The sequence below is a fragment of the Podarcis liolepis genome (genome assembly GCF_965112155.1).
Source record: "Podarcis liolepis genome assembly, chromosome: 1".
Classification (NCBI taxonomy): Eukaryota; Metazoa; Chordata; class Lepidosauria; order Squamata; family Lacertidae; genus Podarcis; species Podarcis liolepis.
In genome coordinates, this window is record NC_139554.1 from 96,488,784 (window position 1) to 96,514,278 (window position 25,495).

At 41.2% G+C, this 25,495-nt stretch overlaps 1 protein-coding gene across 6 annotated transcripts in view; it reads left to right on the forward strand.

Moving 5' to 3' along the window:
- Positions 1–25,495, forward strand: part of MGAT5 (alpha-1,6-mannosylglycoprotein 6-beta-N-acetylglucosaminyltransferase) — a 118,683-nt gene that overhangs the window by 72,003 nt on the left and 21,185 nt on the right. For all 6 annotated transcript variants that reach the window (XR_014522553.1, XR_014522554.1, XR_014522555.1 and 3 more), the window contains exons 6-11: positions 3,126–3,197; positions 3,781–3,942; positions 7,124–7,293; positions 10,634–10,768; positions 13,705–13,838; positions 14,763–14,896. Coding sequence is in view for 3 of the 6 variants with exons in the window: in XM_083489517.1 (XP_083345643.1) it covers positions 3,126–3,197; positions 3,781–3,942; positions 7,124–7,293; positions 10,634–10,768; positions 13,705–13,838; positions 14,763–14,896 (807 nt within the window). In the remaining 3 variants the exon portion in view is untranslated. The remainder of the gene's footprint in view (positions 1–3,125; positions 3,198–3,780; positions 3,943–7,123; positions 7,294–10,633; positions 10,769–13,704; positions 13,839–14,762; positions 14,897–25,495) is intronic.

A 25,495-nucleotide genomic window follows, 5' to 3' on the forward strand; every position in this document is an offset into this window, starting at 1 on the left:
CATGGTCCCATTGGGCTGCCATTGCCTTGTGATACTACTTATTAAGAGTACTGGGTTCCATTTATTTGGTGGTGAAAGCTGGTAATCAACTATTGCATGAAGCTTCACTGTTCAACATCTATAAATATATCACACACAGATACTTCTGCAGGGATAATAGAAAGACAGAATTGCAGTTGAAAATTATTTTGAATATGTTCTTTTAGAGTGTAGGAGTAGCATATTCTCAACCAGTTCAGATCGGAGAGTAATTTTGCATTTGCTCATCTCATTTTTCTAAAAAGCAAGATGTTATGATAAGGCTATAAATATATAAGTTTGTGGAGCAAGTGTTTTAACCTCATCAGTCACACTTTTTAGACTTATTTTCTATGTTGTGTATTGTTGAAAAGGTTTTTCTTTACCAGAGTCCATTACCCCATTTTTAGGGTGATTGTAAGAACTGAAATCTGGGAGAGGTGCATATAAGTGTTCTGTGATACCTACAGTAGTATTATATGACCCAACATGTTGGCTAGGGGAACACCCTATATACTTCCATTTTGTGCAAGGCCATTATATACAACAGGTTAGAGCTATGCAGACAATGAGGCAAAATGTTGTTTATAACACCCAATTCACCACCAGTGCTCTCAGCCATCTTGTAACTATTGATGGAGAAAAAAATGTCAGGGCCTAGTGATATACAGTGGTACCTCGGGTTAAGTACTTAATTCGTTCTGGAGGTCCGTTCTTAACCTGAAACTGTTCTTAACCTGAAGCACCACTTTAGCTAATGGGGCCTCCTGCTGCCGGAGCACAATTTGTGTTCTCATCCTGAAGCAAAGTTCTTAACCTGAAGCACTATTTCTGGGTTAATGGAGTCTGTAACCTGAAGCGTATGTAACCCGAGGTACCACTGTATAATGATTTGTGTTTATCATGTCCTTCTCTTGACATATTAGGATGCTTCTGTATTTATGAAAAAATAGTGAATCCTAGATCTTCAAACACTCCAGAATTTAGGGATTTTATGAAGTACTTCATATGGCATTTGTTACAGTACATAATTGTATAGAATTCATTGTGCTTCCCCAAAGAACAAATGATCCATGTTACTCATCAATCTGTTTTATGTTTAGTGAACAGCATACATAAAAGTCTTTGGGGGTTTTCCTAAGAGGTTTCTTTTTGACAGCACATAAAACTAATATTGTTTGGTCATGGTATTAACCTTGAGCTTAAATTCAGCATACTTAATCCTGTGATTAATGTTATGATTAAGCTAAACAGCAAATTCTGAAAGCTTAAATATTTGTGAATTCAAGCATGAAATAAAATTCTAATAACCACTCCAATGATGTGGATATATGAATTGTGTTGCTTGCTAAAGATAACCTGGAACTGGTGTCTCATAAAGTAATTTGTCAATAGGCAGTCTTCTTTTTGCAGCAGACTCTTCCCTGGTCTACCTTTCTATCTGATGCTCCAAAATCATGGAGCATTATTTCTTCAGGCATCCTCTCAGAGATTGATGGAAGATTCTTTCTCAACACAATTTGATCTTTAAATCAATCATCATAATTTTCAACTAGAGTTCTAGACATGCATATTCTGCAATAAGGAATGCAGTAGTTTCAGTAAGGAATGAGAACAGTACTAAAAAAGAGAATTGGGTTTTTGGGGGGTGGATAGCTTAGTAATTCACCATAGGTGGGAGCTATTTTTCTCCAATGACTTCTGACGAGGAGATTCTGCTTAAAATGTGCAGTTATTCCTCAGTATGTAGCATGGTGCTGCTTCACAGAAACAGTGAAGTACCTCTGCTGCAAGACAAAATTATAAAGTTGCCTGTGAAGAAGCTTGCTTGGTAATAGTGTGCCATTGGTTAAATTCTGATTGCTGATGACAGTTAAATCCTACCATCCCTCTGGCTGTTCTTTCTATCAGAATTAGGCAATAGAGATTCTGACATGGTCAGAAGCATTTCTTTATTCATCTATTTATTCCACACACACACACACACACCCGTATAGAATAGTGCTAACAAAAAGCAGATTATATAAGGCTATCTCTTTATGGATTAAATTCTGAGCTATAGCCTACTTTATATCACAGAGTGTTAGTCCTGTCCTAGGACTAACAGCAGTTTGGGGAGGGGGTGTTTTTTTCAGCACAATGGTGCAGGAGGAAAGTGTTGACCATGGACACGGTGGAATCCTAATCAGACCTCCTTGCACTTTCCATTTCTATTTTAACAACAATAACAAAACATTAATGACAGTAATGAGCAAACCATGGTAGAGTTAGGGGCAATTTGGCACATGGACTCAAACTCTTTTGACTGGCAAGTTATTAACTCCTCTGCTAGCACCGAAGTTTTTGGTGAGTGGCAAAGGTTTTGGCCTTTTTTTGTAGTGAATCATTTTTAAGTGTTATAGGTTCCTTATCACTGGAACACTCATTTTTGGACTGTAGAAAAGTATTTGCTGTTATGCATCCCACGTGTTTTTGGATGCCAATGTGCATTGGGATTAGTACCACCAGGAAATCCATTACGATAGGAGAATGGATTCATGGCATCCTGTGTTCTCATATATTCATTGTTGTTGGCATCCGTCCGTCTCGAGAGACAATGTAAGGGAAGTGTTGCCTTCTGTGGATATCGGTGTTCTTCTACTAAATAAATAAAGTCTTAATGTCACAGTTTTTTATTTATTATTGACTCGTGTTGTGCTTTATTCTTGCATAATGATTTAAACACATTTTTCTCCATGTGCCAGCTGTCCTGTTGTGCTGAGCACTCCAATTTTCTCATAGCAACTTCTTCAGGGTTATTTCATACAATACGTATATGATATGTTGAAGATTTGATCAGTTAATGAAAGAGAGCCAGTTTATTGAAGAGGCCAAAGATAGGACTTTTAATAGCCAATCTGTTTTCGTCGTCTTTTGAAAATGCTATTGCTGTTGCTACGATATCTTCAAAGAAGTGCCTCTTTTTTGGTTTGTCGCCTGCTGACCTTGTGCTGTTTTGTTATGGCTACCAGCAAATGAGAATGGGATCACATCAAGGATATAGTTGAATGAACATCTTGCTTGATGCATCTGAAGCTGTGCCTAACAAAAGATCCTTATATCTGCAGGTTGAAAACTGGTGTCCCCGTTTACCCTGGAGAGCAAAAAATCCTAATGAAGAAACTGATCAAAAGACGATGGTAAGGAGTATGTCTCAAAGCTTTCAAAATGGTTAACAAAGTGGGCCTTGGAGTTACCTTAAGTTCAGCTTTCTGTGTAGGGAGAAAAAACCAAAAACAAATCTTGGGCCATAAAGTAAACCCTAAACCGTCTGAATGCCTAGTAATTCTGGTCCTAATCTCACACACTTGCTTTTTCTTGCCATTCTTTTGGAAACATGCATTTGTTGGACATACTTAGAAGTTAATACACAATTTTTAGATACTACAGCAAATATTTGGAAGCATACTTTTTATATTGCAGGTAGGTCTATTCAGTCAGCAGACATATTTGGTGTAATGTATGAAATGACCAAAGTAATATGGGGGGAGGGGAGAACACACATGATGAGCTCAATTATCACACAGATAATATCTGAGAGCTTACTTTCCATTTCCCAACTTTGTGAGTTTGAATTTTGGAATATCTGTATGCATTTTTAAAATAAATGAAGTGGAATGACACTGTGCCTCACACACCCACACACTTTAGAGAGATTTCCTATTAGGAAAAAAAAAATCATTTTTGCAATATCACTTTTAAAACTTTTCTGTTTAATTGAAGGCCGAAATCAGAACGAATTTTGAATTGCTATACAAAATGATGTCCAGGCATGAAGAGTTCCGGTGGATGATGCTACGAATAAGAAGGATGGCAGACACTTGGATAGAAGCAATTAAATCACTTGCTGAAAAACAAAACCTGGAGAGGAGAAAACGAAAAAAAGTGAGTTCTGCTCCAAGGCAGAAATACCATTTACATTGCTTCATCTAGAAAACTGCCCATTAGCTCTAAGTGTCGAGTAGGAGTCGGTTCAATATACTTGCCATATGTCAGTATACCCTCTTTGTAGGTCAGAGAAAAAGAGAGAGGTAACTAAGCTAGCAATGCAAAATGCTTCCAATTGGTGACACTTAACTAGGTAGTGTATGCTAACTAAAAACCAGTTACAATTCTCTGCCAGTGGGATTTTAATCCAATTAAAAACATGAATCCAAGGAAAGGAGCATTTTGAGGATAAAGGTAAAGTAGTATCTGAATAACCTTGATTCTGGATGGACAGGTATTGACTTGAAATCTCTCCATGGTGTTAAGGGCCCAATATAAGCTGGTTTCAAATGTCAGACCCTCCAAGTATCCCTGTTTTCCAGGGACAGTCCAGGATTTACAGAAGCCATCCTGGTTTCTGATTTGATCCTGAAATGTCCCGCTTTTCCTTAGGATGTTCCTATTTTCATTGGATAAATGTTGGAGGGTATGGAGTTATGCGACCCCTGAGCCAAGGAGATAAGTAACTATGCAACCTTTAGAAGGCAGCCCTGTATAGGGAATTTTTAAAAAGTTTTTTTTGTTATATTTTTATATCTGTTGTAAGCTGCCAGAGTGGATGCGGCAACCCAGTCAGATGGGTGGAGCATGACGATGATGATGATTAAATAGGACATCCCTATTTTCATCACAGAGAAAATAGTTGGAGACTATGAAATATTAGCATTGTGTATGGAATACCTTTATTTTAATCCAGATGTCTAGAGTTAGAATTATACCCCGGGTGCACTTTTTCATTGCAGAATTTATCTGCAATGTAGTCCTTCTAGGACTAAAAAGGAGCACAAAAAGCACCTGGGACACAAAATATCCTAAGAAAACTAATTGTATTTTATATGTGGGGTGCTTTTTTGGCCTTTCAAATACAATAATTTGGGGTATGATTTTCCTAGTCATCACAGAATCATAGAGTTGGATGAGACCACGAGATATCCAGCTCCCTGCAATGCAGAAATATTTTGCCCTATGTGGGGCTCAGACCCACATCGCTGTGATCCAACCAGGTTGGTACAGGTTTATGGTGAGATGGTGATAGTTGCCATTGGTATACTTTATTGCTCCAGCCACTGTTAATATCCTGGCATTTTAAAAAAGTCCCATGGTTTTTTCAAACAAAAACTGATCCAGGAAAAGCATTCATTCATTCTTCTGGCACCAGCCCACATGGCTCTTTTTGGGGACATCTTACAACCCCAAGTTTCACTCCAGTTTTGTTTGGGATATAAAAATGTCCCCCAAAACTATTTGTGTTATGCCTTTCTGTGGTCTGAGTCAGTGATAATGTGAAAGCATTTTTGGCAGTCTCCTTTCGGCCATAAGGAAATGATTTAATTTTCTCACAGGGTACCTCACAGATAACCTCTTGTTATTGTAATGAGAATAATTGGGGTTAAATCACATTAGAAGTAACTGGTACTAATATAATTGGCACCATCAGATCAGAAGGGGTCCTGTACCAGCAGTTAAACCAGAGAGTATTTATTCTGGATACACATTTTTAAAAAACAAAACATTAGATTGTGCAGAACATGGACTAAACTTCAGGGATTATATAATTGGAAACTAAATGATATATCCTAACCGTGAATACAGAATTTGAAGAGAAACTGAAACCTGCAACAACCTGCCAGACTCAGCGGAATCACATTTAAGATGTAACATCAAATGAATGACCAATAAAAAGCCTTAAATATAGTGTATTGCTTTTTGTTATTGACTGCATACTGGGTTCTGCAAACAGCTAAGGGACTAAGGGCTTTGGGTTGTATGTGTATACGTACTTACAGGCAGGGAAGCCCACCACAGTCCACATTAGATGATTCTCTAATCATCGTTAGATTAGAGAATTAACTTCCTATTAATATTAGGCAGGCACCTTCATTGTACTGGATTTTTTTTTTGGTGCCTTCTAAAAACATTTTTTCCACCAACAGGCATCCCTAGAAATGTAATTTGATCATATGCATTTGTTCTCAGAACTGTTGCTTTTATCTGTATTTTGATAATTGTGTTGTGTTTACTGTTATCAAAGTTTATTTTATTGCTATATTGAATTGGTATTTTGTATGTTTTATGTGAATCTCTTAAGAGACTGCAATTTAGTGGTATTTGAATTTTGCTGGCTAAATAAATGATACTGCTGAGACAGTAGCCCTGTTCATGTTTCACTCTTGCGCAGGGCATAAATGTTTAGGGAGTGGGGAGTGGCTCACTTTTAGTCCCACCATCTTACTTGTTCTGTAAGGGGAAAATACCACTGTATGAGCACATTTGCAGGAGCTCCACGTAGTCTGAGAACCTAATTGTGGTGTGTGTGTGTGTGTGCCAACCAGTGGCGTAGCGTGGGTTACCTGTGGCAAGGCAAGTATCCTTGCAGCTGTGATGCCTGTGAGCATCAAGCAGGATGGGGTTTTGATCAGGAGCGGGTATCTTTCAAAAGCCTGTGCAAAGGGAATCTGAGCAACTGGCCATCGCCAGTTCTGTGTGAGGCAGAGGGCGTGCTGTTATTATTATTATTATTATTATTATTATTATTATTATTATTATTATATTTTATTTTTATCTTATGAAATTTTGCACCCCTAACAATTTTGCGCCCAGGACAACTTCCCCCATTGCCCCGGCCATGCTACGCCACAGGTCCCAGCTGTGCAGATCCCCAGCTCACAAACAGGAAGCTTGCACATGCTTCTCACGCAAAAGTGAGGCCTTGCTTCTCTCTCTGCACACTTCTGCCCACATGAGTAGGTCTGAAGTAATTTCAATAATTGATGCCTTTGAATGCATGACTTATTCTCTTAGTTTCTTTTCCTTTTGCATTGTGCCTGTTAGCCTGTGAGTCTGTGGCTGAGGAGTATCTTGTGTGTGTTTTTAACATTTTGTAGATGCTGTAAATGAACAGCTCCACATGCTTAGAAAATACTAGGTGTTTTATAAGTGATTGAAATAATTAAGTACAACTATTTAATATTCTATGTTGTAGCAATTGGGGCTATTGATGTAAAATGATGTTATAGTTAAACCCTCTGTTCAATATATATCCAATACTGAATACTTACATTTCAGCTTTCTTTTTCAGGTCCTTGTTCATCTGGGACTCCTCACAAAAGAATCTGGATTCAAGATTGCAGAAAATGCCTTTAGTGGTGGCCCACTTGGTGAATTAGTCCAGTGGAGTGATTTAATTACATCTCTCTATTTACTGGGCCATGACATTAGGATTTCAGCTTCACTGGCAGAGCTCAAGGAGTAAGGAGATTATTTTCCACTTTGAAACTTGAGTACCAAAAAACCCCCTTCCTTTAACTGCAAACTCTCTTGAAGCCTTTATTCTACAGCCTATAATTTTGTGAAGAGGAAAATGAAAGTGATAATTCACTAAACAGATGATAAGTAGATTATTTTCATAAGCTAAATATGTGCACCATGAAAAGCATAATATGTTTTCATTGTCACTGCTTCCTCCTTAGGCTTCATAAATGAATGCTGGAAAATTCAGAACTAAGCAGTTCTATTCTCTGCCATTACAGGTGTGCTAGACATCTGCAGCAAGAGAAATGTCTTCTAATTTGTTTCCTTTTTTTCTTAAATAACCTTTATTTCCAACATGAAACTGTTTATCAGCAAATTAGATTGGTTGTGGTTAATTTGTGTGAAAGCCATCGTTTTTTCAGACAGGTTTTGGATTTTGAGCTATTTTCTGAAGATCCTGTTCTTCAGCACACGACCCATAATTTCCAAATTATTTCACTGGAAACACATTGAGAATTAAGCCCGTGGTTACACTGTATTGTGCTGGGGGTGATGTTTAATAGCACAGGTGGTGGTACAGTAAGCCCACAACGTATGCTCACTTACAGTGGTGCCTCGCAAGACGAAAAGAATCCGTTCTGTGATTCTCTTTGTCTAGCGGTTTTTTCGTCTTGCAAAGCAAGCCCATTGACGGATTAGCGGATTAGCGCTATTAGCGGCTTTTAGCGGCTTATCTGCTGATCGGATCAGCTGATAAGCGGCTTAGCGGCTTAGAAAAGGGGGGGGAGGGAAAAAAACCAGCAGGAACTCGCAAGACATTGTCGTCTTGCGAAGCAAGCCCATAGGAAATTTGTTTTGCGAAGCACCTCCAAAACGGAAAACTCTTTCGTCTAGCGGGTTTTCCGTCTTGCGAGGCATTCGTCTTGCGGGGCACCACTGTAATTTGTTGGCATTCAGCCTTACGCTCTTGGCAAAAAATGCAAACAAATAATAAAAGATAAAAGCAGGCAGAAAGGGGGCAGGCTTTTGGGAACAAAGGTAAACCCCACCCACCATGACATCTAACATGTTTTGACTATACGAGGTTTTAGGCGTGATCCCAGGAACGTAACCCCTGCATAGTTGTGGGCTGACTGTATTTGTATGTCAGAAACCGATGAGCTTTGATTTCAGGGCCCCAAAGAACTGTTCTGCTGTACCATATCTCAACTCAATAAGCCTGAAAGACTTCTCTATTATGCTTCCTTTTAAATTAAGCCACAGAGTTAATGTATGGCAGCTAGTCCTGGAAGTGTGCGCGCTTGTATTTGTATAATATACATAAGCAGCCATGAATTAAAATGTTTACAATATGGGCTTAAAGGATTAGTCATACTGTTTGGTGACACTCCTTTGGTACATGAATAGGTCCATTTGTGCAAAGAATTATGTGAGTTTAAAGTACCGTATTTTTCGCCCTATAGGATGCACCGTCCCATAAGGTGCACCTAGTTTTTTGGGGGGGAAATAAAGGGGGGGAATTATTTTTTCCCCCCAGGCGCGGGGCTGGGGCGGGGGAAGCCCGAGCTTCCCCCGACCCCAGCCCCCAGAACAGGCAACTCTCCGCAAGCCGCGGGAGCCCAGCGCAGGGCTCTCGCGCCTTGCGGAGAGGTGCGCGAAGTCTGGGCGCGCTGAGTTCAGCGCACCCAGCCTTCGGCATGCAGGTAACTCTCCGCAAGCAGCGGGAGCCCAGCGCAGGGCTCTCGCGCCTTGCGGAGAGGTGCGCGAAGTCTGGGCGCGCTGAGTTCAGTGCACCCAGCCTTCGGCATGCAGGCAACTCTCCGCAAGCCGCGGGAGCCCTACGCTGCATTCATCCCATAGGATGCACACACATTTCCCCTTCATTTTTGGAGGGGAAAAAGTGCGTCCTATGGGGCGAAAAATACGGTAATGGGATATCCCTATCTGTTTTTATCTGGTCTGGTTTCACTGTATTTCTGCCAGTGCAGGGAGCACATGTTTATGCTAAGGAAGTTATCAAGTGTTAACCCTGTTGTGGACATTTCCATGTATCATACCTCTGTCAGTAGTGCTGTTTGCTGAAATGTGAGACTAATGCGATTTCAAAATGAGACTAGCATAATTTCTCTGGAGACTGAGGATCTGGCAAGTTAGTTGCATCTGGAAAGACCAAATTTTTTGAGGCAAGCTTTAGTCTTGGTAGAGAGCCCACCAGGCCCCTCACTTTCCCGATACATAAAACCCCAATAAGAAATTGGAAGCACATTGTAGCTCACCTACTACCAAATGGGAAAGAAGAGCTATTGCGCATGTGCACACCCATGTGCACACCCACACCGTGGTAAGCTCGGGGATTTATTCCTCTTGCAGTGTTTCACAAGTATACAATACAAGGAGAATTGGCTTCTCTGAGACATGTAGCTCACAGAGGGAAAACAGAACCCAAGGTCTGTTGTGAAGGTTACCTATCAGTATTGGATTGCTAGGCAGGAAATGGGAAGGGGCACTCAATGAAGGGTGTGGAATTCCTAATAGGGAAGGTGCCCTCCAGCTCCAACCTATTCCATATCCTGCTTCCATTCCCTGACACAATATTCCACTTCATTCTAGTGGGGCTCCTGGAGAAGGCAGCAGTGAAGAGTAGAGGACACGAAAGCCATGTTGCACAAGCCATATTTTTCACATTAGTCTTTGCCTGCACACTACAGTAAGCCATACTACGGTTTTCTGGGACTGTGTGGATGTGCAGGTACAAGGAGAGTTGGTTGCAACCATTATGCTTTCTTCCTGGTCTTTTTTTAACTCCTCTGCTGAGCTAACCAACGATTTGGCTTAGCTTGTTTTCCAAACCCAAGTGCTGAGAACAAGCCTTGGCTGTAGCTCACAGTTAGCAAGGAAAGAGCCTAACCACAAGGCCATGTTTTGATGACGCACTAAATCAAACCATGGCTTAAGATGGGATGAGTAAAGTGACTCATCTCCAGGAATCCACATGTTCTCACAGTCCTGGTAAACCATAGTTTGACATATGGTGTTCTGTGAACCAGACCAGCAAGATGTTAGATCAGCACTGATAATTTGAGGGTTAGAATACTGCCTTGGATAGGCTTTTGGAGTTGCAGTGACTCCTGCTCAGACACTGCTCTTCAAAAATCCTGTTGAGGCAATACATGCGTATACACACACACACACACACACACACACACTGGTTTGTTAGTCATTCTGTCTCTGGGAATGGAAAAATAAAAGCTCACTGTTAAGACTAAATTTATTTCATTCGTATGTATGAATGCAGGAATTCGGTGGAAATGAAGTTTATCTTTTTTCTTACTATTAGGATTATGAAGAAGGTTGTTGGTAACAGATCTGGCTGCCCAACTCAAGGGGATAAAGTAGTGGAACTAATTTACATTGACATTGTTGGACTGACTCAGTTCAAGAAAACCCTTGGACCATCCTGGGTTCACTATCAGTAAGTATTCCTTTCTAAAGCAGTTTATCAGAAGGAATTGTGGTTCCACATATCTAGTGCATTTTTACAACTTTTTCCTCCTTGTCCCTGATGTGGAATCTGAATTTTTAAACTAGCCCTATTTATGTGCTGCTCTCCTATAGAGCATTCACATAAGGCCATGACACCTTACCCAGGCAGTCCTCACATCTTGTGTGGACGCCGGGAAAAAACTCCTGTGTATGAGTAGCCTGTGTATAGGAGCTCTGTTCATTTGCAGGTCTGTGCACAACAAGCAGCCTTGCTCTTGCTTTAAAACACAAGTGCCCAACCTGTAAGAAATTGTATGACAGTAGCTTCTTCATCCCTTATGTCCCTCAAGGCCAGAGCGTTGGGAGTCTACCCCCTGCTTCAGTGAAGTGGAACTGGAAAATTCCTGGATACCAGGAGGATAAATCTTGCACAGAGCAGAAATGTAGTATTTTTTTCTTAAGACTAAGATTCCTGATTTATGCAAACCTGAATCTGATTCTACTGTGGAATAGCTAATCCACTAACTGTCGTTTATATGCCACTGAAGAAGTTTGAAATGCAGCTGGCAATTGGAGTCACTACTTTTTGCTGATTAGATTTATTAATCTCTGTTTTATTATCGGTTTTGTTTTTCAATATTTGATTATGCGTATCTGAAAGTAAACTTAACCAAAATAAATTGTATTATTTTGCATTCTTCTTGCTTTTTAGTTGCTTTAGTTTTTTGTGGTCAGGGTCACTCAGGTGTATCTCCAGACTTTATTTTGGTGCACTGTGAACAAACCTTGTATTCATACCCGCCCTTCTCCCCAATGACACCCAATTACTTCCTCTTACAAACAATCCAGGGCTTGTTTTTCTATCCAGAGTGGTGAACTGAACTACAGTTTATACTTGCTCTCCAAATCATGTTTTCAAATCAGCTTCAAGCTGTGGTTTGCCATTCTAGTTTGGAGTGAAAGCATAATCCATATTTGGATGACTCAAATGTAATAGGCTTACAGGAAATATTTTTTTCAGATGAGCATGTGTGTGCAAGCTTTATCACGTAGCACCAAGCCACGGTTTGCAGTTGTAGCAGAACAGAGCCTGAAAAACATAATGGAAAATATGAATGGGCAACATATATTCACTCATTTTTCATTCATGTAGATTTACATTGCCACTGGATTCCAAATTTTAGAAACTGAGCAGATTCTGTTAGGATGAAGATGGGAGGAAAAAATGTGCCTGACAAACTAAAACCTCATTGTTTTCCTTCTTCCTAGTTCATTAAAATATATGAAATAACATGAATATTTCAACTTTTCTTTGCTGCTTTTCTTTACCAAATGGTTCAGATTGAAAAAAGGCTGTTTTTAGCATTTGAGGTAACTCAGTTAACTATTCATTTTGCAGCATGAACTGAGTAATGGAATAAAGTGCTTTGGAAAGCTATGGGCTCTGGAGGCATTTGTTGACGATGGGTTCCAACAATTTCTTGCCTTTTCAGTTCAGGAAGTTGAATTAGTTATCCTTTGGTTTTCTTAAAGCTTTCTGTTTTCCAGTTATTCTTTGGTACTCTATAAAGTGGAAGTCAGCAAAACACCTCCAAGTGGTATAGCATTAAAACTGCTAGCATATTTGCAAAGCTAAGTAGAGTCTGGTATGGTTTCAAATTGGATGGGGGACCACGTGTTGAGATTCCTGCATTGCAGGGGTTGGACTATATGGCCCCTGGCATCCCTTTCAGTCCTATAATTCTATTAAAAGTAGAGAAGAAGAAAACTTAACAGTAAAGCTACTTTAGGAATCACATTATATACATTTTCTTAACTTTGGTTTACTTTCCTTCAAACATTATTTTTAAGAGTGCACCATATGCATAGCAGTGCATTAAAACTTGACTTGGTGATTCATTTCTTTGTTATCAGTGTTAATGCAATGGGGAGAATAATAAATATTATGTAACCTGTCACTGTATTTCAGATAGTTAATTCAGCCTACTCATTTTGCTAATCCTTATCTTCCAAGAATCATCCCACGTCCTGCATTTGGCTTAAAACCAAATGCTTTTATTCAAATCCCACTCTCCTTTCCACAGTATAACCCAACAGCTTCCTTCTGCTGTATGATTTATTCTACTAAATAATACGTTTGGTTCCCGACAAGCACTTGATGTAATCAAAAAATAATTCTGCTGCTGTAAAATGTTTTCACTGAAAGCGGTTGACATAAAGCTTTGAATTTCAGCTACCCAGTGCAGACTTAGGGGACTTAGAATGTGGAAGTATCATGGATGCATAAAATAGAATCACAGAATTGTAGCATTGAAAGGGACACCGAGGGTCATCTAGTCCAACCCTCTGTAATACAGGGAACTCAGTTAAAGCATCCATGACAGGTGGCCATCCAACCTCTGCTTAAAAACCTCCAAGGAAGGACAGTCCACTTCCCAAGGGAGTCTGATCCACTCTCCAACAGCTCTTATTGTTAGAAAATTCTTCTTTGTGTTTAATTTATTGCAGCTCTTCTCTTCCCCCCACCCCACCTCTTGATCCCATTCCAACTCAAATACTTTTTCTATCAAAACTTCTCAACAAAGTACTCCTAGGCCATTGTTGAGAAGTACTTCTAGGCCATTTTTCAGTGGACACGTGCAAATAAGAATAATAATACTTGGTATTTAGGGAGAATGGGCCCATTCTAAGTCCCAAGATTGCTAGGTTTATTATGTAAATTGGCCCGTGGTGTTACTATCAGAGGCAGATGTTTACCATATTTTCTTTGGCATGAATAAATATGAATAGTGACCATGCTGATTTGTTGATGCATATCATGGTATTGCTTTTATTCTCGGTTATGCCAGAAATTTCTGTATCAGCTTTAGAAGGCATGGTCACCAATTACTAACACTGTTGCTGCCTTCCTTTATCTTTGCACAGGTGCATGTTACGAGTGCTAGATTCATTTGGGACTGAACCAGAGTTTAACCATGCTCATTATGCCCAATCTAAAGGCCACAAAACTCCATGGGGAAAATGGAACCTTAACCCACAACAATTCTACACAATGTTTCGTAAGTTCAAGTTGTTTACAAAAGCAATTTTTGCTTTTCAGAATAGGAGTTAGCCCTCGGAGTCATCCAAGTCGAGATATTACATAAAAAAGAAGATATGTCCACATATTAAACTGTTTTTATAGGTCTGTAGTTATTTTGGTATCCTTCACTTTTAATATTACAAGTCTTTGAATATAATGAAAGGGTAAACATATATTCTCAGCACTTATTAAATGCTAGGGGCTGCATCCCTGCTCTCTTTGCTGGACCATCCCACCTACCCTTATCAACCCCCTCACCAAAGCCACCCCCTCCCCTTACGCATCATCAAAGACACTCTCTCCCCTCCCTCCTCTTCCCTTTTCTCCTTAAACCTTGCCAGACATCTTGCTCACTTACCTGGGTCACCCATCCTCTGGCCTGTGCCACCTCCTGCCTTTCTATCTCCCTCCTCCTCAGCCCCTTATGCTGCTGCCTTTGCCCAGCAGTTCTGAGACCAGTTTTGTGGTTTTTTTTACCATGATGTACCTCACAGTGGCGCTGTGGGTTAAGCCACAGAACCTAGGACTTGCTGATCAGAAGGTCGGCGGTTCGAATCCTCGCCCGGTCCCAGCTCCTGCCCACCTAGCAGGCGTTTCCGTGCGCTGCTCTGGTTCGCCAGAAGCGGCTTAGTCATGCTGGCCACATGACCCGGAAGCTGTACGCCAGCTCCCTTGGCCAATAAAGCGAGATGAGCGCCGCAACTCCAGAGTCGGTCACGACTGGACCTAATGGTCAGGGGTCCCTTTACCTCACAGTGCTACCTGTCTACAGCCATGTGAATTGCAGCATGACAATATCCTTAGGAAAATACATAATAGAAGATAAGACTTATGACAGTGTTGCAGTGATGCATAATGATGCAGTGCTGACTTTTTGTTTGTTTGGTTGATTGGTTTACAGCTCACACTCCAGACAATAGTTTCCTTGGTTTTGTTGTGGAACAATATCTGAATTCCAGTGACATCAAGCACTTCAACGTAATTAAAAGGCAGGACCAGTCGCTTGTCTATGGCAAAGTTGATAACTTCTGGAAGGTGAGTTGCTATGCTGAACAAATCTTTTCTTGGAAGTTCATTTTCAATGACTGAGCAGAACACAAAGTTGCAAGCTTAAACTGAGCTATATTTTAATTAGTGTTTGACAGGTATTGTTAGAAAACAATGCCGGCAGATATTATCTGTTCAAAGAGGTTTTTAACAAAAGATGCAGCTCCTTTAGACTATAGTCTTGTGCACAATTTTATGTCATTATATGTTCAGCCAGATTTATTGCACCATGTTTATAGCTGAAAGATTTGGAAGGCAAAAGGGACATGCCATTCATCTGTACCAAGCCATTAACTGGTTTATCATAATGTGCATGAGCAAGTACAAACATTTGACTCTTCTCTTCTCCCCTCTCCTCAATTCTCATGCATTGAAAAGAAACTTAGAGCTCCTGGTTGGCTTCTCAGTCAAACTACTTTCCATATTATATCTGAATATTGGAAACAAAAACTCTCCTATCTGTACTTACTGGGTGGAATTGAACATCATGCTCTTCCAATCATTCTATCTGTGCAAGCATTACAACTTGTCAGTTGTAACTTCTCAAGTTGTTCAGGTGGTTTTACTGCCAGCCCCCCCCCCCCCAAATAAAAAATTCAGGGAGTGCAGGAGCCAAATTGTACATGTGGAAGTCCTTGAACAGGGCTTCTGCTGATGAGGCTGGTTAGGTGAATCCTGCCCGCTGTCTTTAACACACTATTACATGCACTGCTTCTGTGTTCCCATTTGTGAGATTTCTAGTGTGAGTGTCACATTCTTTTTACCAAAGGATCTCCAACTAATTGTCAGCTTACAAATGCCTCCAACAAAAATCCCTGTTTGCAACACTCTCAAGTTTCTTTGTAATCAAAGTATTCACAATCCTGACCATAGTGGAAGATAGAGGCCCTGATTTTTGCAGCTACACATTGTGAAGCTACAGAACAGCCAATGGAGACTTACTCCAACTCTCTCATTTGTTATAAGTAATTGGTCTCTGGGTAGCAGCCTCTGGCCAAACTTGCTTGTGGATTCATGTGTTGTTGAACTTGTAGGTACTGAAAGAAAAACAGAAGAGTTGATTTCTCTAGTTTCAGTTATTATTTGTCTTTCCAAAATGTTCAAAGGAATTGCTTTTACATGTTTAAAGATCCATTGAATTAGGTATTATTTAAAAAGTATTGTTTATGATAAAGTGCCAATGGTAGACTAGGCCATTGGCACTTCCAAAAATGATAACCTATGAGTTATCTTTTCTTTTGCCTAAAGTTTTTTTTCTTTTTTACTTGCTGACTTGCTGTTTCCCTGTAATCATAATATTAAATAATTCACTTATTTTCACATGCACGGCAAGGTCTTGACTGAGTCAAATTTCTTAGTACTGACTTCAAGGCATTCTCCTCATCCAGATAGAAGTGCAGAGAGAGAGAGAGCTGTGTGCTTACAAAAGACATATTCTTTTGTTCTTTTCCCTTGAGAATTAAGCATACAGCTCCAGAGAACAAGGGCAAAAAAACAATCCTTGGTCACCTCTGGTCTGCTAGAAGAACAAACACCTTGGAGTATCCTTCCCCAGCCTATTGCCCTCTAGATGTTTAGGACTCTAGAGGCAGTGTGGTGTAGTGGTTAAGAGCGGTAGTCTCGTAATCTGGGGAACTGGGTTCACGTCTCTCCCCTCCTCCACATGCAGCTGCTGGGTGACCTTGGGCTAGTCACACGTCTCTGAAGTCTCTCAGCCCCACTCACCTCACAGAGTGTTTGTTGTGGGGGAGGAAGGGAAAGGAGAATGTTAGCTGCTTTGAGACTCCTTTGGGTAGTGATAAAGCGGGATATCTAATCCAAACTACTACTACTACTACTACTACTACTCTTCTTCTTCTTCTTCTTCTTCTTCTTCTTCTTCTTCTTCTTCTTCTTCTTCTTCTCTAGCTCCTATCAGCCCCAGCTAGCATGACCACTGGTCAGTGATTATGGGAGTTGTAGTCCAAAACATCTGCAGGGCACTAGGTTGGGGAAGGCTGCCTTGGGGCGTTCTCCAAATTGCCCTCCATTCTCAGTAGAAAGGCTTTGTGTTGTCCCATTATTGCCCAGAGGGCACGGCCATCTTCCATAATACAACACAAGTATGCAGTGAAGCAAATGCAGCAAGTACTACTCTGTGCAATTAAAGTTCTGTAATTTCTAGCTCTTCATAAGAGGTAGCTGCTGAGAGCCAGATGAGGTAATCTTAACCTTATATGTTAAGTTTATATGTTGTCATTTTATTGGGTAAATGGCTAGTTGAAATGCAGTTGTAACAAACTGAATTATAATGGCATGTTAACAGCCAAAGGCAGCTGTGTTAGCATGTAAGCAAGAAGTTTCAAAATCCGGTTGGCCAGCAACTTTATTGGACCTATCAAAACATTGCAAATTTGTTGCAAGCTTTTGAGTTGTCCCGACGAGATGTTCCATAAAGCAGGAGATGAGGGTTTTTCTTTGTTTGTTTTTAGTACAGAAAGGTTAGGCTAGATATTGTAGCATGTTTGCAGATGGATCTTGGAGGCTGGGTAAATCTCTCCTTGGTGCTATAAATACCAGGTTTTACACCTAGCATTCTAGAATAAAGAATCAATAGCTTGCAACCCAGATATGTACTTTAGTTACTGAAAGCGGGATTTCAGCGAGTCACAACATCAAGAGTTTGGGTTGAGGAAAAGAATTAACTGGATTTGCGTTGTTTAAAAGTTCAATTTTGTGCGCACACAAAAGTAAAAAGAGTTGTTTATGCAAGAAGCCATCTCTGTTCTCTTACCTTCCAAAAGAGCTATCATCTATACCAGTGTTTCCCAACCGGTGTTCCGCGGCACACTAGTGTGCCGCCGGACGTTGCCTAGTGTGCCGTGGGAGGGAGGCGGGCGAGTCGGGCTAATCCTCCGACGAGCTCCACCTCCAGACCCATTGCTCAAATCCTTTAACCCAGGAGGGCGGGGAGGGGGGGGAGAAAGAGAAAAAAGAAAGGGTGGGAAAAAAAGAAGGGGAAGAGAAAATATTTTTTTAAAAAAAGGAAAGAGAGGGAAAAAAGCGAGGGATGGAGGAAGGGGAATAAACAGAAGGGGAGGACAATGAAGGGGGCGGGGCTTGGCAGGCAGCAGATAACTGGGGAGGGGGGCGCGGCTGGCGGCGGCTCAAGGCAGGAAGGGAGGAGCTGCCTCGCGGAGAGTCTTGGGCTGCAGAGATTTCCCGTTCAGGAGCGCGGGAGGCCACGCCGTGGATGGGAATCTCCCCCTCCTCTTCCTCCTCCTCCTCCAGGAGAGAGGGTGGTCCGCCCCACCGAGTCGGGCCTGCTCAAGCGTGGGAGCCTATAGTTAGAGCTCAGCTCCTTTTCTTGCCTTCCCCGCCCCCCCCACGGAGCACATTTTCCTCGCCCCCCCAACCCCCGCATGTAGAATAGAAGCCCTCCAGCCTCCACGGTGCACAAACTCTCCCCTCTGCAACGAAGCGCTTTGTTGCATATCTTTGGTGAGGTTTTTAGGCAGTCTTGGTGCACCTTAAATCAGCGCTAATTGCGCCTGGACGCAGTATTTACTTCCGAGTAGGCCCCCTTCTCCCCCCCCCCGGTAGCACCTGACGTTGCTATTCGTATCATCAGGTTTGTTTGTTGATAATTTAATTGTTTTAAAAGCATCATGCTAAAGAGCTCTCTCCCACCCCCAGACCCTTGGGCAAAACAGAAACACACACATACACAAACACAGAGATTGAGCCCTGCAGGTTTTATGAAATGAATGGATTCTGAATGCCTGTTTCAGTGGCTTGTCCGCCTTAGGCTGCTGGGCCAGACACCTGTTACACGGTGCAGTCCGTAAGCTGTGAGCGCTGCTACCTGCCGCCGAGACCACGTAACGACAGTCTTGAAAGACCTACATTGGCTCCCAGTACCTTTCCGAGCACAATTCAAAGTGTTGGTGCTGACCTTTAAAGCCCTAAGCGGTTTCGGTCCAGTATACCTGAAGTAGCGTCTCCGCCACCATCGTTCAGCCCAGACACTGAGGTCCAGTGCCAAGGGCCTTCTGGCAATTCCCTCACTGTGAAAAGTGAGGTTACAGGGAACCAGGCAGAGGGCCTTCTCGGTAGTGGCGCCCGCCCTGTGGAATGCCCTCCCATCAGACATCAAAGAGATAACCATTACCTTCTATGCTGTTACTATTTTTTTATTTTTATTTTTACATAAGTAAAAAGTGACCTTTCCCCATCTGGCATGGTGGTGTGCCTCAAGATTTTTTTCATGAAACAAGTGTGCCTTTGCCCAAAAAAGGCTGGGAAACACTGATCTATACCAAGCAGTGTCTGTAAATCACAGAGAAGGTACTTTAATACTAGCTTCTGAGTCCGTCTTGTTTGGAAGCCATTAGCCATACTCCCTTATTCAGACCAAAGGAGAAATTATCTGGTTTGTTTCACCATTCAAGTGAAGGGAGAGGCAAAGGAGATGCATGTCAACTGTATATATGCTGGCTTATTTGACCAGGATTTTATCATGCACACACAGCCACAGATGTCATAGAGTGGATGCTACCCTGTTTTAAACTATTAGAGGACACTCAGTCAATCAGGTACACCTCCCTTTTATGCCATTAACCTATGACTAAAAGCTGCTTCTTAGATTAGAATGCCTAGGCATCCTGGGAAATTGTTGAATAAATCCCAAAAATAAATGGGTGGATATATGGTGTATACCAGTTTCCCTGAACCTGGTGCCCTCTCGCAGGGTGCCGTCTTGAACTATAACTCCCATCGGTGATGCTAGAAGTTGTTGGGGGAAGGCTGCTTTACAGTGTTGCATTTAGAATATTTAGGAAGCCACAGCCAATTCAAGCTGTCATACATGCATGTATGCAGTGGTGTACAGATGCAAATAGAAGCTTTTAACATGATGTCGTACATGGTGTGTATGTGCACATGTACATTATCTAGTACATTATCTAGCTCTAATAATTTCTTTGTGTAATTAAAATATTGTTCCTTAAGGAAAAACTAGTGTACGCGATTATCTTAAGCTGTTGCTCAGTTCTTTACAGAAACATGCCAGACTGAGGATTTAAGAGTACAAATTTAGGAGTACAGGTGTCATTTCAATTTTCAAGGGTTTCACAAATATTTTGAGTTTTGTGGGGCATCTTAGTTCTGGCTAGCAGCAGAAAACCGTGAGAGCTCTTCATAATTCATAGTACAGACCTTGGACATGTAGTTTCTTCATCCATACTGTAGTAATTTCCTGGGATTTCCCAGTGATTTAAAGCCACAGTGTACAAACTTCCTCAGTGAAAGCATTTCTCATTATACTTCCCATAGGGATAAATCTGCTAGGTTAAGCCCACTTCAAGAAGGCGCCATGGCAGAAGAAAAGAGACACAGAGAGAATGAACGGATGCCTAGTGGCCCCTTTGCCAGCCTATTTTGTCTGCCCGTTACAAAGCCTGAAGGCCTATGAAGACTTTTTCTCTGTGCGGCAGCTGTCTGTTCATTTCATTTGTTTAGCAGCATCTTGAGGTTTTGATTGTCCTATATTTGCCCATGGTTCTTGAGCAGAAAAATTATTTTCTTATTATTTAAGTGGCAGTTGTGCTGCTTTCATTGTGACTTTGAAGAAAAATCATTAACTTTTTCATCCTCATTTACGAACACTCAAGGTTTTTAGAGTGTCTCCTTGTGCTAGAGTACACATTTTAGCAGCATTGGAAGCTGTTGATTCATTTTCAGCTTTTGTGATTATGCATTCTGTTCTATTATCAGTACTAGGAGACTTTTAAAAGCCTCAGTAAAAAAATGAGTATAATTAATCAGTGTATTCCCAATGTGATTAGTAGTATATCAGAAGAACAGCCTGTCAGATAGACTTGGGTCTTGTACTCAAAAAGATGTATCAGATTTATTTTCAGATTTTTCTTTTAGTTTATTTTTCCCCAGCTCCCTCCCTTTCTTCCTTGGTTCCTTCCTTTCCTCCCTGTCAATTTGCCTGCCATATCCAGCATATTCGTATCCGTTGTTAAATGCCCCATCTGTAAAATAGCTATTTCGAGAAATGTCAGTTAATGTCTCCTTGCATATTAACATTCACTATGGAAAAGATAATATATTATCTTAACCAGTATAGTGTTTGCCCTCTCACTTCCCTGGTCTACCCACTATAGACAGATCTGAAATGAATACGGAATCCTTCTTCAATCCTTAGATCTTTGCTTTTCCTGGGGGATGAAAATATTCTAGTGCCGCTTGTTCTGTGTTACCCATCTTCCTAGCCTAATTAAAGACCATCTGGAGGATGCATGCTTGTAAGGGTAAGGGCAGTGACAGCAACCTCCTGATCATTACACCTCTCCAGGTTCCCAGCTGTTAAATGAACAGTTGTAACATGCAGGCAAAATGGATAATAGGTGGATAGAACTTGCTGCAGAATGTGAACAGTGTGTGGCATTGGTGGACAGTAGAGAAGAAATGGTATTTGTTTGTATTCAGTAGAATAGAGCCTCTTCCTCAAATATTTGGGATTGCAGGCTCCCGTACACTCATCTTCTCCAGTTTACTAATGATACACACACACAAGCTCATCAGGCATCCTACCTCTCCAAATTTGGGGGAACGGAGCTGCTGATTTATACCAAATAGTCACTGCTTTTTATATATAGGGGGAAAGGGTGTTGGTACTCACCATGAAGTTATTACAGTAAGTGCTGCACTTTTAACTGAGGTGGGGTGGAGGTGCTGGTACTATGTGCCATGGAGTAGTCCTAGAAAAAAGTTATGCAAATTGTTAATAGCCATGTAACAAGTGGCAACCGGCCACAAAATGTTACAGTGTGCTGTGGTTTTACTCAGAGTTCCAGCCAATCCATTCCATTGCTCCTTCCACTGGCCTGGTTTTCCTCAGTTAGTATCCATCAGTTAATATTCTGTCCCCACTGAGAGTGCTCTGCACTCAGTGGCTTGTTTTGTCACAAGGGTTCTCCATTTAGGGATGTTTTTAGGGGGTGAAGTAGATAGCGTTACACTACATTAAAACCCTTGTTTTCTCCATATAGGTGTCTCCCATTTCCATTCCTAAAGGCAGTTGGGTTTTGGTTTCCCCCCCCCCCGGCATCTGCAAACATCCCGGTTACCTCAAGTCTGCATGGGTGGTGCTGCTTTGCCTACACCTTCACAAGCATAGGCAGATAAATTAGAGATGCAGGGAATAAAGATGATCTTTTCAACCTATTGAATTTGAATCATACTCTCCAAAGTTTGTCCTGCTGTACACAGTGCTTGTTCCTTGCTTAACATATGTTTGCAAATAAAGAGTCAATCTCTTAAATCTGCAAATAATGATTAAATAGTTCATTGGAAGAATTTTCAACTGTAATTAAGGTAAACCCAGATTTACATCTGTGCCAGCCCAGATTTCAGAGTAATGACTGCATTTGTATAGTCACATTTTTATCTATAAAATAAGGCCGAGTATTTGTCATGCTGTCTTTCTACAGTGGTTCTCTTGATGCTCACTACATTGTGCTATATTCATTCCTTAATTATCTTTGCTACACCAGGTTCATGTCTTTATATACCTTATGATAAACAGTGATAAAGTGCTTGAACACCAGAACTAAGAATGCTATGTTCAAAACTATATCTATATTTGATTATTATTTTTTAATGACTAAGAATTTGGGGATAATTAAAATTGCAGCACAATCATCACCTCTAGTTTGTCCTTGGTTGTTTATGAAATTTAGCTGTGATGCCATGCACAGAAAAGCCACTCACCCTAATTGTGGGATAATCCTAGGGTTGTTCCAAAGCCATGGCTAGATGACGCAGGTGTTTCAGAACAAAATATATTAGGATTGTAAGGATTGTGTAGCAAATGCATAAGATCTGCATGCAGTCTTCCTAATAGATGGAATCTATTTAGTTAGATGGGGTGGAATAGGGATATGGATGGAAAGACTTTTCCTTGTGCAGTAGAGACAAAATATTTCACAAGATTCCACTCAGTTGGCACCTGTTTGAGGAAATAGCAGTTTACACATGTGTTTCTGGGAATGTAATTTGTTTTACAGAAGCTGTATTATTGAGAATGAAATCCAAGAAGGAATAACAGATCCTTCTGCCAAATTGAATTTATATAACTGGCACTCAGAAGCTCTTTTTGTATGCTTCGGCATTAAGCAGGATTGAAAAGAGAAAACATAGATAGATTTAAGATTCTACCATATTCCCTAGTGAGATTTTGAAAAAGTATCTGCTATTGAGAGTTACAATTAATTTCTAGTTCCACACATCTTGCTGCATTAAATGTGACATTTTAAAAATAACAAAGTTGTCCCCAATCATGTTCAGCTGCTTCAAATCTTTCCTGAAGTTTGTCTCATTTAATCTTGTAACAATAGCAAGACTTTTGATTTTTCTATCTGTAGTCACATCTGCAGGGCCGTTATGGAATACAGAACTAAAGACTAGAGGAGGGGTAGCCAACATGATGCTATCCCAACCGAGTTGGACACCTGTTCCTATCAGCCCCAGCCAAGGATGGTGGGAGTTTTAGTCTATCAACATCTGCAGGGCACTATGATAGGTATCCCTAGGCTAGAATTACCGGTCAATTCCACCTAAAGCAGATTGCTAATAAAATGTTGGGTTGCTGTGTCTGGGTTGTAGTGTTTAATCCTGCAAGTGAAACTGACATGATTGAATGCTGCTCCACTAAAAGGCATCATAATACATCGGAAGCTGTGCCGGAGAAAGCTAGACTAGCTCCTTTAGGTCTCGCTTTCTACATGGAGGGTTTTGTTTTGTCTTTTGTACGGAGAAAAATTCCATTAAATCGTGAGATTTATCAACTCACTGGGAAAACAGACCTTAGATACATGCACACATTTATATATCTTTTAGAAATCCTGCACTTATCTTTTAAAAAGCATGTGTTGTGGTCTCCAACCATGTATCCAGCTGTGTAGCAATAGTTATTTTTTAAAAAAATGCTTCCAGTACAGGTGTCACCAGCATGATGCTCTCCAGATGTTGTGGACATCAGCCCCGGCCAGCATGGGCAGTGGTCAGGAATTCTGGGAGTTGTAGTCTAACAACATCTGGAGAGCGCCATGTTGGCTACTCCTGTTCTCGTTTTCCATTGTATTCTATGAGAAGTCAGAGCATAGAGCTATAGAACAAGACTGCCTGGCAATCGAGCAGTGAGGTAATGCTTGGGCTCCCCCCACGCACAGAGTATAGCTGGATTGCACTTTGTTCCTGTGGCTTTTAGCAGATCATTGATTAACAAGATTACTATTCTGTGGAGGTGACCTGCATAATTTTTAAATAATGCACATTTTTGCTAATTGTAGGTTGCCAAGTTGATGGCTCAGGCAGCTTTACCTCCTCCTCCTTACTATCTCCATTTAAAACAGAACACATGTATTCTTTCTTTCCTTCCTATGTTTCTGCAGCTGATTACCATAAAGAAAGCTTGTGGAAATTTGCCCCTTTCCCATTGAAAATTGTACACACATGATTATATTTTCCAGTTTAACGTTGCTTTAAGAGGGAGAAACGCATCAGGCTTTGTCATCCCATTCTCTGATGTGAAAGGTCTTGCATACGGAGGAGGGTTGTAGGTGGAAAATAATTGGCATAAAGTAATAACAGTTGTGTATTCGATGATCAACAGAAGTGCCTTCTGTAAATGGCAAGTTTATCGTAGCTGTCAAGAAGAAAGCAGCTGCTGGTTCTGCCCGAGGAATAAGAACCACTCTTTTGCGGCTCTGCGGTAGAGTTTCGTGTTGGGAGCCTAGCTTTTCTCTAAAAAGCCTTGGCAAATGAAGTTCGCTCTGGCTGTGTAGCACCACACCCCTGGAGTGTCATTTGCACCTGGCCAGGAAGATATAAGATGCATGGACATGCATGTAGAGGTCACATAAACATAAACGCCCCCTTTGGCCTCATTGGGCATTTTGGAGGCCCGATGTTCTGAGTTGTGGGGCCCTTAGCCTGGATACCTCATGTGCCTTGAGTTGTAAGGCCCTGGCATGAGACAGGGTCAGGAAGGCATCCCTGTTCACTCAAAGGTAAGGCCTAGGCAATGGAGCTATGCCTGGTCATTACCCTTGCTGAGGACAGGACTTGGTGCATCCAAGGCAGTCATAACAATAATAATTTATTATTTATACCCCACCCATCTGGCTGGGTTTCCCCAGCCACTCTGGGTGGCTCCCAATCGAATATTAAAAACACAATACAGCATTAAATATTAAATAAACAGGTCTGCCTTCAGGTGTCTTTTAAAAGTAGGATAGTTGCTTATTTCCTTGACATCTGATGGGAGGGTGTTCCACAGGGCAGGCGCCACTACCGAGAAGGCCCTCTGCCTGGTTCCCTATAACCTCGCAGTGAGGGAACCGCCCGAAGGCCCGTGGCGCTGGATCTCAGTGTCTGGGCTGAACAATGGGGGTGGAGATGCTTCTTCAGGTATACAGGACCGAGGCCGTCAATGGAAATTAGCTGATTGCACTGTTTCATTTGCAGCGCAGAAGTTAAGTTAATAAATATGTGGCCTTAGTTTGACCCATTTTATGTATCTTGTCTCTCTATTCC